Source organism: Antechinus flavipes, chromosome 4 (genome assembly GCF_016432865.1).
Source record: "Antechinus flavipes isolate AdamAnt ecotype Samford, QLD, Australia chromosome 4, AdamAnt_v2, whole genome shotgun sequence".
NCBI lineage: Eukaryota > Metazoa > Chordata > Mammalia > Dasyuromorphia > Dasyuridae > Antechinus > Antechinus flavipes.
Genome location: NC_067401.1, coordinates 472,549,921 through 472,563,881, shown reverse-complemented (window position 1 = coordinate 472,563,881; position 13,961 = coordinate 472,549,921). Strand labels below are relative to the sequence as shown.

Below are 13,961 nucleotides of genomic sequence, written 5' to 3'. Positions count from 1 at the left end.
GATACCCAGCACACAAAAGGAGCTAAACCAATCAAAATGCTAAACCAACTTATCCGGAGAAGGCCAGCTCAGCAATGAGGACATACTGGAGTGGCAGAGGATTTAATTTAAAATTTTTTTGAGGGGGAGAGCAGGGTAAGAAGCAATAGGAGGGTAAGAGTTTGAACCAAGTGTCACATCAACAGTATTTAGACCATGGCAAACTGAGCTAACCACAAAACCCCTCCCCGCCCGCCTTCCACACTCCACTCGGCCGCTTGGTCCAGGGAAGTAAGGGAGACGCCCGGAGGCTCAGGCCTACCTGAAAGAAGCCGGGAGGGATGGGGCCCCCAGGCATGCCATCGTTGGGCGGGATGTTGCCCAGCACGGGACTTGGGGCCGCAGCTGCGCTCTGTGGAGACAAAGAGAGACGGGAAGGTTAGACCCTGGGACTGCTGGGAAATGCTGTGTCTCCCCTCCCAGACTCCGCTGTGACTCGATTCCTTTCAACACTTCCCTTTAAGAAGTACCCTGCCCAGGGCTCGGGTCAGGGGGAACCCAGGCTTCTCAGAACGGCGCCTTCCTCATTAAGACACATGGACATGACACGAAGTCGCAGAGACTGCTCCGCTCACTGTCTTACCAACGTGTGTACGAAGGTCTTGGAATAAACAAAATCTAAAGCTGTGTGACTTTAGGGACGCCTGGGACACAGGAAGGAGGGTCACGCAGGAAGGCGCTCGCTCACAGTTCTCTAACTCCAAGCTTTTCAGTCTTTGCTCCCCACACACGCCCTCTCTCTTCCTCTCCACATAAGCAGCTGTCATGTGGGTCACAGGAAGAGATGGACAAACACCCCCTGCTCAAGAAACACCTTTCTCTCTGTGAAAGACAATGCACACGGCCCCTCCCGAGATGTCCCAAAGCCGCCAGAGACTGGACATGGGGCCGTGGGTGACACTCAGAACTTTAGTCAGACCTGATCACGATGGAAACTGGAAGCAAAGGGTGTCAGAGCTGGGAGGGGGCTTAGAACAGGGGGTATCAGAGCTGGAGGGGGCTTAGAACAGGGGATGTCAAGAGCTGGAGGGGGTTTAGAACAGGAGGTGTCAGAGCTGGGAGGGAGCTTAGAACAGGGGATGTCAGAGCTGGGAGGGGACTTAGAACAGAGGATGTCAGAGCTGGGAGGGAGCTTAGAACAGGGGATGTCAGAGCTGGGAGGGGACTTAGAACAGAGGGTGTCAGCGCTGGGAGGGGGCTGAGAACAGGAGATGCTGGAACCAGGTCAAAACAGAAACCTCTGAGGACATCCTTCATGTTTTATACCAGCACAGAAAGGAGAAGGGCCTTGACCGAAGTCCCCTGGATGAGGCGAGAGAGAAGCCGCTGCTTCAGTCTGGTCTCTGGCTCTTCCCAGAGCGCCCTCCCCGAGTCCCCAACATGGCACCGCTGCCCATCGCTCTCCCATCTCTCTCCCACCTGGCACAGGCCCTGCCCACCCTGGAGCCGAGCCCCGCTGGGGGGGAGGGGCTGGGGTAGCGCCAGTGCTGTCCATTAGCAGGCAGCCGAGGAGCCGAGTTGCTTTGTTTGTTTGTGGCCGCGGCCTCTGTGAAAATGCTCCTTCGTGTAATTTATTACTAATAATTACGTCTTGGCAGGGAGCGCAGGGCCTTAAGTGTGTGTCTGGGTATCTGGGGGCGGGAGTGGGGGAAGCAGAGAAGCGGTTTGCAGGGCAGGGGCAAGTCGGGGAGGAGGCCCCCTCCTCCCTGAGCGCGCCCCCCGCGGGAGCCTCCCGGAGGTCGGCTTTCTCCGGCCCGTTCCCAGAACTCCCAGCATGCCACGGAATGCTCTCTGGGGAAGAGGAGTGGGCAGCCCGGGGTCCGACTCCCGGCTCCGACAGAGCAGACTCCGGGTCAGCAGGGAAGTGAGATTCGGAGATCGAGGCCGACGGACCGGGGAAGGCTCCGGAGGGCACGGAGCCGTCTCTGAGCCCTTGATGGGGAGGCGCCAGCCTGTTGAGCCCCAGGGGGCAGCAGCAGCAGGGGGTCTGCCGGAGTCCGGCCAAGCTGGACACCAAGAACCAATGCCTGGGATGGAACGCGCGCTCCCCTAAGGGAACGGGCCCAGGAGAGGCGGGTCTTGGGCAAAGATGGATGGACTGAGGTCTCGGGGCCACCCCCTGGGGCCTGTGCTGGGGGGAGGGGGCGGCAAGGCCTCTGTCTAGACAGCCGGGATGCCCAATTTCACCGGCCGCGCCTCCCTCCAAAGGAGCCTGGAGGCTTCCCCGAGCGCCGGGAGAGGGAGGCAAGGACGCCTCGTCCCTGGCTCTGGGCAGGCCGCACGTCCCGGGGCTCCCACGCTCCGCCGAGGGGGGGGGGCAACGGCTGTTTGCCGCAGCAGAGGGGCCCCAGAACCCAGGACCCTGCGGGCCTCTTCCTAGAGCTGAGAGGAACCTCAGTCCTGCCACTAATTGAGCCCAATTTCTTTGTTTTAAAGCAAGGCCCAGTGAGAAGGGGCTTGGGCAAGGCTGAGAGATCTCGGGTCACTGAGCCCAACCCCCTCCTCTAAAAGACAGGGAAAGCTCGGGATGCATGGAGATCCTGAGTTCGAATCTTGAGCCAGTCCCTCCCCCTCCCCCCACGGAGAGAAGCCTGAGCTCACACAGGCCAGTGACAGAGGCAGGATCTCCTTATCTCCCCCAAGCCAAGGCCCATGAGGCAGCTGGGTAGGGCGGGGTCAGCCCCGAGTTCCGAGGCCCCTAACCCATTCTGCCCCCTCGGGTACTGGAAGGATCCAATTAGGGAACACACGCACAAGGCTGTGCGGACCCTCCGAGCCTCTGGCCCTCCTGGCTGGTGGAGGAAGAAGGGCCGGGGCACCTCCTTGTTCTGGCGTTCAGGGATTGCTGGATGAAACCCTGCGCGGGGGAAGCACCATGGAGACAGAGCCGGTTCTGCCGGAGCTGGTGGAGGTCCGAGCCGGGGTGGGGGTGGGGGGTGAAGCACTTCCTGTAACGTCCGGGGGTCCCCCAGCAAGCACGCCACCTTCAGGCGCCCCAGAGAGTCTGCTGGTTCTTCTGGGCCCAACCGAGCTCCACAGGTGACACTCTCGATGCATCGGAACCGTGAACCAGGCGGCGACAGCGGGGGAGAAGGCAGAGGGGCCGGATCGGAACCGGGCAGCGGGGAGACGGGAGAGGGGCCGGATCAGAACCGGGCAGCGGGGAGACGGCAGAGGGGCCGGATCGGAACCGGGCAGCGGGGAGACGGCAGAGGGGCCGGATCGGAACCGGGCAGCGGGGAGACGGCAGAGGGGCCGGATCGGAACCGGGCAGCGGGGAGACGGCAGAGGGGCCGGATCGGAACCATGAACAGGGCAGTGGGGTGACGGCACAGAGGCCCGAGGCCACTTGCTTTGCCCAACAGCCCCCACGAGCGCCCAGGCAGGATTTAAATCTGGCTCTGACTCCAAGCCAGGAGCCCCCATCCCCCGGGGGAAACGACGGGACATGGAACCTGAAGGTCCAAGCACTTTCCCCAAGAGCCCCAGGAGGAAGCTGCTGCCATCCTCCCACTGTACAGCCGGGGCTGGCGGGCCCCGGATCCCAAGGGAGCTCCCTGCGAAGGGACGACTCTGGGACCAGCGGGCTGCCGGCTCCATCCCAAGACCAGGATGCCCTCTTCCTCCTCCCAGAGAAGCGTAAGCCAGTAGAGAGACCCCTCCCCGGGAAGCGGCCGCTGCAGGGCCCCGGCTCGCCCCCAGAATGCCCGGTTACTTTCCTCCCAGGGTCAGGTGGCCGTCCCGTCTCTAAAGAGAGGGCCGGCGGCGTCACACAAACCCACGGGTGTCCACGGCCTGGGATGCCCCCTCTGGGCCGGCGCCTCCCCCCCTCCTGGCTGCGCTGGTGGATATGCTCCCAGGGTCTGGGGGGGAGGGTGGTGGGTCAGAGAGTTGTCATCAAAAAGACCCCCCGTTAAAAACGAGCCAACAAATCCCCAACTCCCCAGGACGCTTATTTGATGCCGAGCAAACGAGGCGACGGGTGGCCCACGGGCAGCGTCCAGATCCGCCGAGTTCCGGATCACCAGATGGCGCAGGCCTTCCGGGTGGGGGGCGAGCCGGGCAGAGGGGGGCGGGACGTCCTGCGGCCGCTTCCAGTCCTGACCAATGATCTCGAGCATTTCCTACCAAATCCTGCCTCCGGAACTCAAGTCCCCGAGTACACCGAACCCCCTTCCCACCCCCGCCCCCCGCTCCCCAGCTCCTCCAGGTGGCTGGGACAATGTGAGCTGGGTAACAGAGGATGATGTCATTCTTTCAAGCCCTCAGTCTTCAGCTACTCATCTCTAAAATGGGGCCACAACAAGAATCAATTCCACGCCCACTTCCCGAGCACTGTCTAAACTAAGGGCGCTATGTAAATGCGGGGCCCCGTCTAAACCGGGGGAAATACTGAGGGGGACGTCACAGGCAGACGGAAGCCACCTTCAGACACAACTGATGCTGGACACGTCCTCACTGCCCCAGGACCAAGGCGGCCCCCTTCTGTCCACCCAAGGGACCCAGCATTTATCTTTGGTACTCATCTGCTAGTTGTAGTTTACTGTGAATTCCGGAAGGATCCTTCTTTGTGTATTCTAGTGACCAGCACATAGTAGGCACTTAGCCTGTGTATTCCAGTGACTGGCACATAGTAGGCACCTAGCCTGTGTATTCCAGTGACCAACACATAGTAGGCACTTAGCCTGTGTATTTCAGTGGGACTGTGGGTAAGGCACTTGACCTCTCAGCCTCAGTTTCCTTATCTGTAAAATGGAAGTAACGATGCTAGAGGTGAGGATACAAAATCTATAATCAGATAAATAAATCACAGCTACTTTTTTTGGACTGGAACGTCATTTTGTGACCGTTCAACTCCCGGATAAAGAAACTCTTTTCCAAAACAAGTGAGCTCGGCTTCTTTGTATTTCAATATATTTTACAGAGAGGTGCCCAGGAGACAGAGAGATGAAGAGGGGACGATCCAGCCAGTGTTTGTCAGACCACAACCCCCTACCTTTGAGCCTGGTTCTCCAGGCCTTAAACCAGGCTGCCTGCAATAGCTGCTTATTATTATTATTATTAATAATAACTTGAATTGCCTCCAGCCAAGCTCCTGACTTTGCCCCCCACGAGCTCTGTGGCCAAGAACCAGGCTCGGTTCAGAATTGAGCTTGCTGAGTCTCCTTTTAAGGCAGGACAGAGGGACAGGGAGGGACAGGGAGGGGGCCCCTTCAAGTTCAAAGTTATCCAGCCCAACCCACCCACCCACTCACCCAGGAGTGCAGCAGGAGGTCTTGTTTTGCAAGGCTCCCAAGGGAACAGCAGACCGCTCCCAGCACAAACCACTGCAGACCCCGCCCCACGCTCCCTTCCCTCAGAAGCCTCTGGGAAGCCCCAGAGGGGAAGGGGAACCTGGCCGGGCCAAGCCCTGTGGCATTTATGGGGCTGCAGAGTGTCCCTGAGCTCCCCTGCCCCACCCCAAGCACTCAGGTCTTGGCTTGTAACATCCTGGTCCCACCTGAGAAACTCCCAGCAGCCCACAAGTCAGCATCAAAGCGGGCCCGGCCGGGGGGGAGGGGGAGGAGGGAACATGTCAGGGAGGAGTGCACATGGCGCTGGGGGGAAGCCCGCTTGCTCCCTGCCTGGGAGAGGCCCGAACAAGCTCCACTTTTCTGTAGCTGGGACCCAACTTGTCATTGCTCTCTTCGCCATCTCAGGCAGTTCCCTTCCCTTCTGGACCTCAGTTTCCCCGCTGGGATAGGTGCTTCTTTCCCTCCTAGGATCCAACCCCCCCCTGAGTGGGAGGCACACTGGCTGCGCTGCAGGAGGACCTGGGTTCAAATATTGACATTTCTAGTTAATAAATGTTAGAACCTGGGGAAAGGCCCTCTCGGGTCCAATCTTCCCTCTGCTAGAAGGAGGGGGCTGGGCGGGGTGATCTCCGGGGTCAAGCGCTCCCTCACTGGCCCGGTTCTACATCTCTGATCCTGTAGAAAGTGGCAGGAGAGGAAGGGAGATTTTCTCTTCCCAGAAGCACTTTTGTGGCAGCAAGAACTAGAACGTGGCCTGCCGCCTCCCTCTCCCCATTTTAACCAGGGAAGAGACAAGATTGGGTGGGATCGGCCCCCAGAGTTAGGGGAGCTCGGTTCCCGGGACCCGCCCCTGCGCCAGCCCGTGTACCCTGGCAGGGAACGATGGGCCAATTCCCCGTTATTCCTTCTCCGGGGGTCAGACGCTCCGAGGGCACAAGGTGGGCCCTCCATGGGCCGAGACGGTCGTTTGAAGAGAACAAGAACACTCAGATAATACTTAGCTCTCCCCGTCTCCTAGAACCTCTCCTAGAACCTCCCAACGTGGGGGGAGCCTCGGCTGCGGGCGGAGGCAAGGCCCTGGGGGAGGCAGTTCATTTGTCTTGTGTCCCCCGGGTCTGGGCCTTGGCTGGGGGTTCTGGGGGAGTTAAGGCTCCCCCCGCCCTGATGCTCGAGCACCGATCGGGCCTTTCTCTAGGCTAATAACCCCCAAGCCCCCTCCCAGGAGGGGCTCTGCCCCCATTTATTACACGCGGCAGAGGTCCTCCCAGACATCCGGCCGGGCCTCGGTTTCCCGACCCGACACCCAGGGGCCGGCCCGGATGATCCGTGTGTCAGACCCACAAGGAAGACCACCCACCGAGCAGCCACGGGAAGGAGCTGAGAGCCGGGAGCGGCCTGTCAGCACGGCCTTTTCTCCCGGGCGCGGGGGGGCGCCCTGGCCGCCTTCCCGGCATTCGGGTCTGACCGAGCTTGGGGGACGCGGCCCTGCCCCCATTCTGGCCCGCGGTCCGGCCCCCCAGAGCAGCCAGGCCCGGCCCCGAAAGGCCAGCGGGTCCGTGAGTGTGCACGGGGGTGGGCCGAGGGTGGGGGAGGGGAGCCCCCCCCCCCCCAGCAGCAGCAGGTGGGCCGAGCGGGAGCCCGGGTCCCCAGCCGCAGCCGGCGCCCGCGCGCAGACGTTTACCCAGGCACCCGAGCCCGCCTCGGTGCAGCAGCAGATGCCAGCTAAGCCCCTAAATCGCACTCACTAATTGTCCTAATTGAGCTAACAGTCTCTGTTTCGTCTCTCCACCCTGAGTCAACCAGCGTCCTTTGGTACTGCCGGAGAGATCCAAGCTGTTGGCGTTAGTGTTATTTTGTCAGCCATTAAGCGATTCATCAGAGTCTTTAATTGATTTATTACCGCTGCCTGTGCGGACGGCTCTGCAAATAAAGAATGATGGAGGTCAGGAGGCGAGAGGGATCAGACAAAACGAGGCGGGAGGGCCGGCGGCGGGATGGGGGGGCGTCCGGCGGGTGGGGCCCTGGGGGGGGAGCCTGGAACCCCACGGGGAGAACCTGGAACCCCACAGAACAGGAGTCTGACACTCCAGAGAGAAACAGGAACCTCTCCAGAATAAGAACCTGGAACCCCACGGGGAGAACCTAGAACCCCACAGAACAGGAGCCTGACACTGTACAGACAGATGAACCTAGATCCCCACAAAGCAAGGGTCTGGAACCTCACAGAGGGAGGAACCTAAAACTTCATGGAGATAAACAGGAAGCCCTCCAGAGTGGGAGGCTGGAACCCACAGAACAGGAGCCTGACACTCCACGGAGAGAAACTGGAACCCCTCCAGAGTAGGAGCCTGGAAGCCCATACAGAGAGGGAATTTGGAACCCCACCAGAGTGGGAACCTGGCAGCAGTGGGAGGGGTCTCCTGGGCAAACCCAGCTGAAGGGCTGCTCCACACCAGGAAGTGCAGCCCCCACAGAGTCACCTCCACATAAAGGCTGTCAGTGGGGGCTGACACAGGGGCACAGTGTGGGAGGGGCTCTTCCTGGGCCCATTTGAAGGGAAAGCCGGCGGCACCTGGGCCGGGTCCGAAGCCTCAGAGAGTCAGTCACAGCGTCCCTGGCTGGGCGCGGCCTGGGAGAGGGCAGGGGGGGCCGAGCTGCAGAAACATGGTCCTCGGGGAGCACTGACCCACCTCGGTAGATCGCAAGGCCATTTTACAAAGGAGACAACTGAGGAATGGGGGGAGGGGGCCCTGGGCACACCCTGGGGGGCAGAGGGCTGCCTCAGTGCACGGACCCACCCTCTGCCCTCTGCCCCAGGAAGTACTTCATCTCCCCCTCCTCACTCCTGCGCTGGCCACCGTGGATGCCGGGAACGCCTGCCTCTCCCCCCACCTCGAACACAGCCCTGGCACTGGCCTGGCCCCGGCTCGCTTCCACCCAGGCCCCTGCACAGCCCCCGAATTGATTTTCTATGGAACACGGGCATCCCTGTCCCCCCCCCCCCAGAGCAAGGGGAGCTCCTTGTGAGGAGGAGCCTGATGCCCGGAGCACAGGCTGGCACACAACTGGCACCTCCTACATGCCCTCCATGGCGTCAGGCCATGGCGGGTATTAGCAGTGCCATCCTGCCCACTGCCGCCTCCCCCAGGGCCCTGCCAGAGCAGGGGGAAAGATGACCCCGAGTGGGCTTCAGAGGGCCCCACGGCAGAAGGGGGCGGTGGGAGGGGGGCCGCACCCACAGGCGGCCAGCCCCCGCTCCCATGGCCACGTCCCCGAGTACCCCCAAGGTGCCACGGCCGGGGCAGGGCACAGAGGGAGTCCTCCCCGCTTCCCCCGCAGCACAGGCTCACAGTAATGGACTCGTCTCTCGGGGGGAGGGGGCGCAGGGGTTAGTGATTTATCTCTAGTGTTAGTTAGCGGGGTCCCTTGTAACTTGCTCTGGCCCAAGCCCCCCCCCGTGACGCGGGGGGAGGACACGGGCCCAAGCCCCCTCCGCCAGCCAACAGAGGCCAAGGAGGACCAACCTTGGGGTGGAGAGGTCCCGGCCGCGCTCGGTTGGCCCAAATCGGCCGGACGCAAACTCGGCAAAGGCTCCGCATGGATCCCGGCCAAGAGGGACAAGGAGAGCCTGAGCAGAAGCTCCCAGAGGCCCCGGCTCCTGTCTGAGGTGGGGGCCTCGGCCCAGCCAGGGAGGCTCTATGGGGGCTGGCCAGGAAGGCTTGGGGGGGCCGGCCAGGGAGGCTCTGTGGGGGCCGGCCAGGAAGGCTTGGGGGGGCCTCGGTCCGGCCAGGAAGGCTCCTCCCCGTGAGCTCTCCCTCCAGCCCTGGGCCTCGCCCTCTGCCACTCGGCACAGCCCCTCCCTCACTGATGATTAAACACAAGGGTTAACTGGTCTTGGAAACCGGGCTCTGAGGGGGACGGATTCGCCCCGCGCCACAGCACGTCCGGGGGCACTGTCGGACCCAGAGTTTCTGGGGGTGCCGTGGCCACAGTCCCGGAGCAGGAGTCAGGCACAGAAAGGGGCAGAGACCCGCCTGTGGTCACACAGCTCCAGGGAACGGAGCCGGAGGCTGAGCCTGCCCAGGTGCCCCCCAGAGTCTGGGGGCTCCCTCCTGGGCGTGTGTGCAGGGAGGGGGCCCGAGCCCCTGGGCCCAGAAGCCGCTCCCGGCCTAAGGGACGGCCACCAAAGGCCGAGGACCATTAGCCCGAGCTTCCGGGCCGGGGGGAAGAGGCGGAGCCTGCGGGCAGCCTGCCCCAACAGGCCCGGCTCTGCTTTAATTGGACTCTGGCTAAGCTTTTTATCTCATTAAAGCTGCCTCGTCCCACAGACCCAGGGTGGGGAACTTAACAGCCTGACTGAGGTCGGGAGGCCGCGTGGGGGCTCGGGAGCACTCCCGCCAAGCTGGCTCTGGGGGCCGGGCCCGGGCCCCCCCCCCACCAGAGGCAGCTCTCCGGCCCCACAGACAGGAACGCACCGGGGTGTTCAGGGAGCCGCCGGGAGGCCGGCCTGCAGGCGCTACAGACAAGGCGCGACCCCCAGCCTCGCGGAGCCCAGTCCCCAAGCCCCCCAAATGCAGAGCACTGGGGGCCCCGCCAACAGCAGCCCGGGGCTGGTGAAGGGCCCAGCTTTCTTACCCATAAAACGTGGCGGTCCCCGGACCCCCCTGCACTGTCTGGGAGAATCCTCTGCGTCCCCCAAAGGCCTGGAAGAACAGGCCACGCCTGGCGCTCCCTCTGCCCGACGGACCCTCGGCCACTGGAGGCCCAGGAGAAGCCGGCTCTGCCCTGCAGGCCACACGGGCCCACCCCTGGCTCAGGTGATGGGGGCCAAAGGCCGCCCGACCCTGGCGCGCCAACATGAGACACATCCTCCTGGGCCCAGGGAAAGGTCAGATCCTCCCGCGTCTCCCGATTCGGGTCAGTGGGGGGGTCTTTCCGGCTGCCCCCAGGGAATGGCCACGCCGTCCGTCATGCTGACCGCCTGTGGGGGCTGGGAGCCATTCGGGCTCTGCCCCAGGGTGGGCGACCACGGCCTCCAGCCGTTGCCGGGGGCAAGGGTCTCTCTGCGGCGCTAAGGAGGGAACCGCGGCCATCACAGCCTCGAGCCCCTCGACCAGGCTTCGGAAGCTTCGCTCGTGACCGTCCCGGTCACACGGGCTCCATCTCACTGAGGAGAAAAGGGAGGTCGTGCGCCTGCTCGCACTCGGGTCCCTGTGACCCAGGACTTTCATGGGAACCTTGCGGTGAGAAGGAGCCACAAACAGTAACATGACCGGCTTCGTTCCAAGGCCCCTCCCCGTGACCAAGCCGCCCCAGCCAGCCCTGACATCCCCCGGACTGAGGGGGCTCCAAAGCAGGCAGGTGGCCCTGGTCTTTTCTGGGTTCCACAGGCCCTTCGGGCCGGAGCCCCGGGCCTTGGGCCCTTCGGGACGGAACCCCGGCTCTTGGGCCCTTCGGGACAGAACCCCGGGCCTTGGGCCCTTCGGGACGGAACCCCGGCTCTTGGTCCCTTTGGGACGGAACCCCGGGCCTTGGGCCCTTCGGGACGGAACCCTGGATCCTGGGCCCTTCGGGATGGAGCCCCGGATCCTGGGCCCTTCGGGACGGAACCCCAGCTCTTGGGCCCTTTGGGACGGAACCCCGGGCCTTGGGCCCTTCGGAACGGAGCCCCGGCTCTTGGTCCCTTTGGGACAGAACTCCGGCTCTTGGGCCCTTCGGGACGGAGCCCCGGGCCTTGGGCCCTTCCTGCACCAGTCCATAACTATCCTATCCAGGGGGCCTGGGCGGAGGGGAGGGAGCTTCTGTAATGGAAGAGGCTACACTGTCAGGAAGACTTCTCAATAGAGCTGAAGGAGGGAATCATTCTATTTACTGTTTTATCTCGCGCTTTCAGGATGAAATAACAGAGTTCTCATGACAGGCCGTGGGCAAGACAGCCCCGGCTTCCTGGAAAAACCAGGAGAGGAGGCGAAGGTTCTGCCGCCACCTTCCATCCCAGGCCTTCCTTTCCCCAGCAGCCTCCTCCCCGATACGGCCTCGTGGTAAATGCATTAATGAGCTCATGTCCTGCTAATGTGCATGGAAGCACCCGGGAAGGGAGGATAAAAGGCCTTCTCCCCACCCCCAGCCCGCTAATGGAGGGCTGCAGAGGGAGGAGAGAAGGGGGAGACGGGGAGCAGCCGGTCTGGGGCGGACGCGAGACCCGGGACGCGCCCAGAGCGGCTCCTCAGCCTCCGGGACAGCGCCCGGCCCGAGTGACCGGCCAGGCCGGGCCCCTACGCGCAGGCCGGAGGCGAGAGTCTGCCGTGGCGTCCCTGGGACAGGCCCGCAGCGCCCCCACACTCACTCTCCGCTGATGTTGCTTTATCTAAATATATCCCAAGGAGAGCTTGGCCGGGGGAGCTTTTGCTGCGACCGAGACAAAAACAAAAGCCAAAGAGGAGAGGGGCTGGTTAGGCAAGCCAAGGGAAGGGCAGTCACCGACCGCTGCGGGCGACGTCGGCCCAGCCCCCTCCTCCTGGAAGAAAGGGCTCCGGGAGCCAGGATTCTGTCTCAGGGCTGGTGCTGCCGGGCCTGGATCAGCACTGCCCGGTGGAGAGCGGCCTCCCCCGATGCAGAGGGGAAATGACCAGCTGCAGGTCCCACCCCCACAGGGGCCCCTGGCAGCGGCAGAGCTAGGGTTCCACATGGCTCCGGCTGTCCTTGACCCCCCCAGCTCTGACACCCCCTGTTCTAGGTCCCTCCCAGCCCCGACACCCCCTGTTCTAGGCCCTCCCAGCCCTGACAACCCCTGTTCTAGATCCCTCCCAGCCCCGACACCCCCTGTTCTAGATCCCTCCCAGCTCTGACACCCCCTGTTCTAGATCCCTCACAGCCCCGACACCCCCTGTTCTAGATCCCTCCCAGCTCTGACACCCCCTGTTCTAGATCCCTCACAGCCCCGACACCTCCTATTCTAGATCCCCCAGCCCCGACACCCCCTGTTCTAGATCCCTCCCAGCCCTGACACCCCCTGTTCTAGGTCCCTCCCAGCCCCGACAGCCCCGGTCCGTTCTGGAAGGAAGACTGCTTAAGGAAAGCCCTCAGGAGGAGGTCTGGGCCGGCCCTGGACCGGACGCTTCTTTCTTTGTCCCCACCTCCCACCACCTCCGGGACGTGCCCCCAGGGCTGGGGAGACTGAGCAGAGCAGGGAGGGCCCCGCCCGCAGGGGGCGCAGGAGTCCCTGAGTGAGTCCTTAACTCCGGGCCCTCGAGTCTCACTGGGACCTTCCGAGCAGGGCCCCAGGACCCAGAAGGGCACGAAGCTTCCCTGGGGTTCCGCGCTCCACAAAACCCGGAGCAAGACTAGAACCAGGGCCCCGAGGCCCAAGGCTTTTAACAGCAGCGCGCTACAGCCCCCCAAGGACCACACTGGAGAAGAGCCGGGGGGGCGGTGAGATGAGGGATGGGGAGGTTTCAGACCAAGGCAAACGTAAGGGGCTCTGAGAGCGGGGGGCCAGCAGGGGGAGCCGGGGACCAGCGGAGGGCCCCTCGGGCCCCAGGGATGGGAAAGCCCGGGCCAAGAAGGCCAGGCCGGGCCGGGCCCGAGGAGATAGAACCGCAAAAGGGAGGTCGAGACAGGGAGGGAATGACGGAGACCCCGGGGGTGACCTAAGCAAAGCCGCCTCGTTCACAAGATCAGGGAACCGACGGTCAGAGAACATAGGGGGGCGATCCAAAGCCACCCAGGCAGAGGCTGCCTTTAACCCCAAAGGGACGCCAAGCCATGAGCGCTAGCGGCCCAGAACCTCGGGGTTTGGATTCCAGCCCTGGCTCTAGAACTCGCCAGATGTTGGATCGAGGGCTGCCTGGTCGCTGCCTCGGTCCTTTAATCTGTGAAACGGGGCCATAGAGCCGGCCAAACTTAGAGGGCGAGAGGAAGAGTCCGGGGAAAATAACGTCCACGAGCCAGCTGCCTGTTAATCACTGAGGAGCTTTGTTGTTGGCTCTCGCTGACCTGTTGGGGGTTCTCTTGGCAGAGATGCTGCAGGGTCGGCCATTTCCTTCTCCAGTTCATTTTACAGAGGAGGAAACTGAGGCACACAGGGACGTGACTTGCCCAGGGTCACACAGCAGACCCGAAGTCCATGCTCCAAGCTCTGTCCCCGGCACCGCCAGCCTCCCCCCTTTAGGGCACACAGAACTCATGCCACGTGGAAACCATTGTACGTAACTCACCTGGGTTCTCACAACAAGCCGTGATCACTCCCATTTTACAGACGAGTAAACCGAGGCTGGCTAGGTTCCGTGACTCGCCCAGGATGCATACCACTAATGAACGTCTGGGGCAAGATTCAAATTCAAGCCTGACCCTGCCTGACTGATTTATCAGGAAGCTTTAAATGCCTACAATGCGTCTGGCCCTGTGCTGGGCACGGGGATGCCCCGAGAAACACTCTGCCCGCCTCAAGCTGCACTGGGGGCGCGGGAGGGAAATGGCAATCGAGAGCAGACCTAGAACTCCAAGCAGCCCCCGTCCCCCCCGACTCCTGGATGGTCTCCCGGGCCGAGCGCACACCATCCTCACTATTCGCCCACCGGTGCCGGAGGCACCGAATATAGATTCAGCCACTCAGAGGTTGCTTCCTTC

The 13,961-nt window shown here is 62.8% G+C and overlaps 1 protein-coding gene across 3 annotated transcripts in view; it reads right to left on the bottom strand.

The window, feature by feature from the left end:
- The window catches only part of SSBP3 (single stranded DNA binding protein 3), a 120,290-nt gene that overhangs the window by 36,771 nt on the left and 69,558 nt on the right, over nucleotides 1–13,961 (bottom strand). For all 3 annotated transcript variants that reach the window (XM_051999623.1, XM_051999624.1, XM_051999625.1), the window contains exon 5: nucleotides 302–391. In XM_051999623.1, the coding sequence (XP_051855583.1) occupies nucleotides 302–391 (90 nt within the window). The remainder of the gene's footprint in view (nucleotides 1–301; nucleotides 392–13,961) is intronic.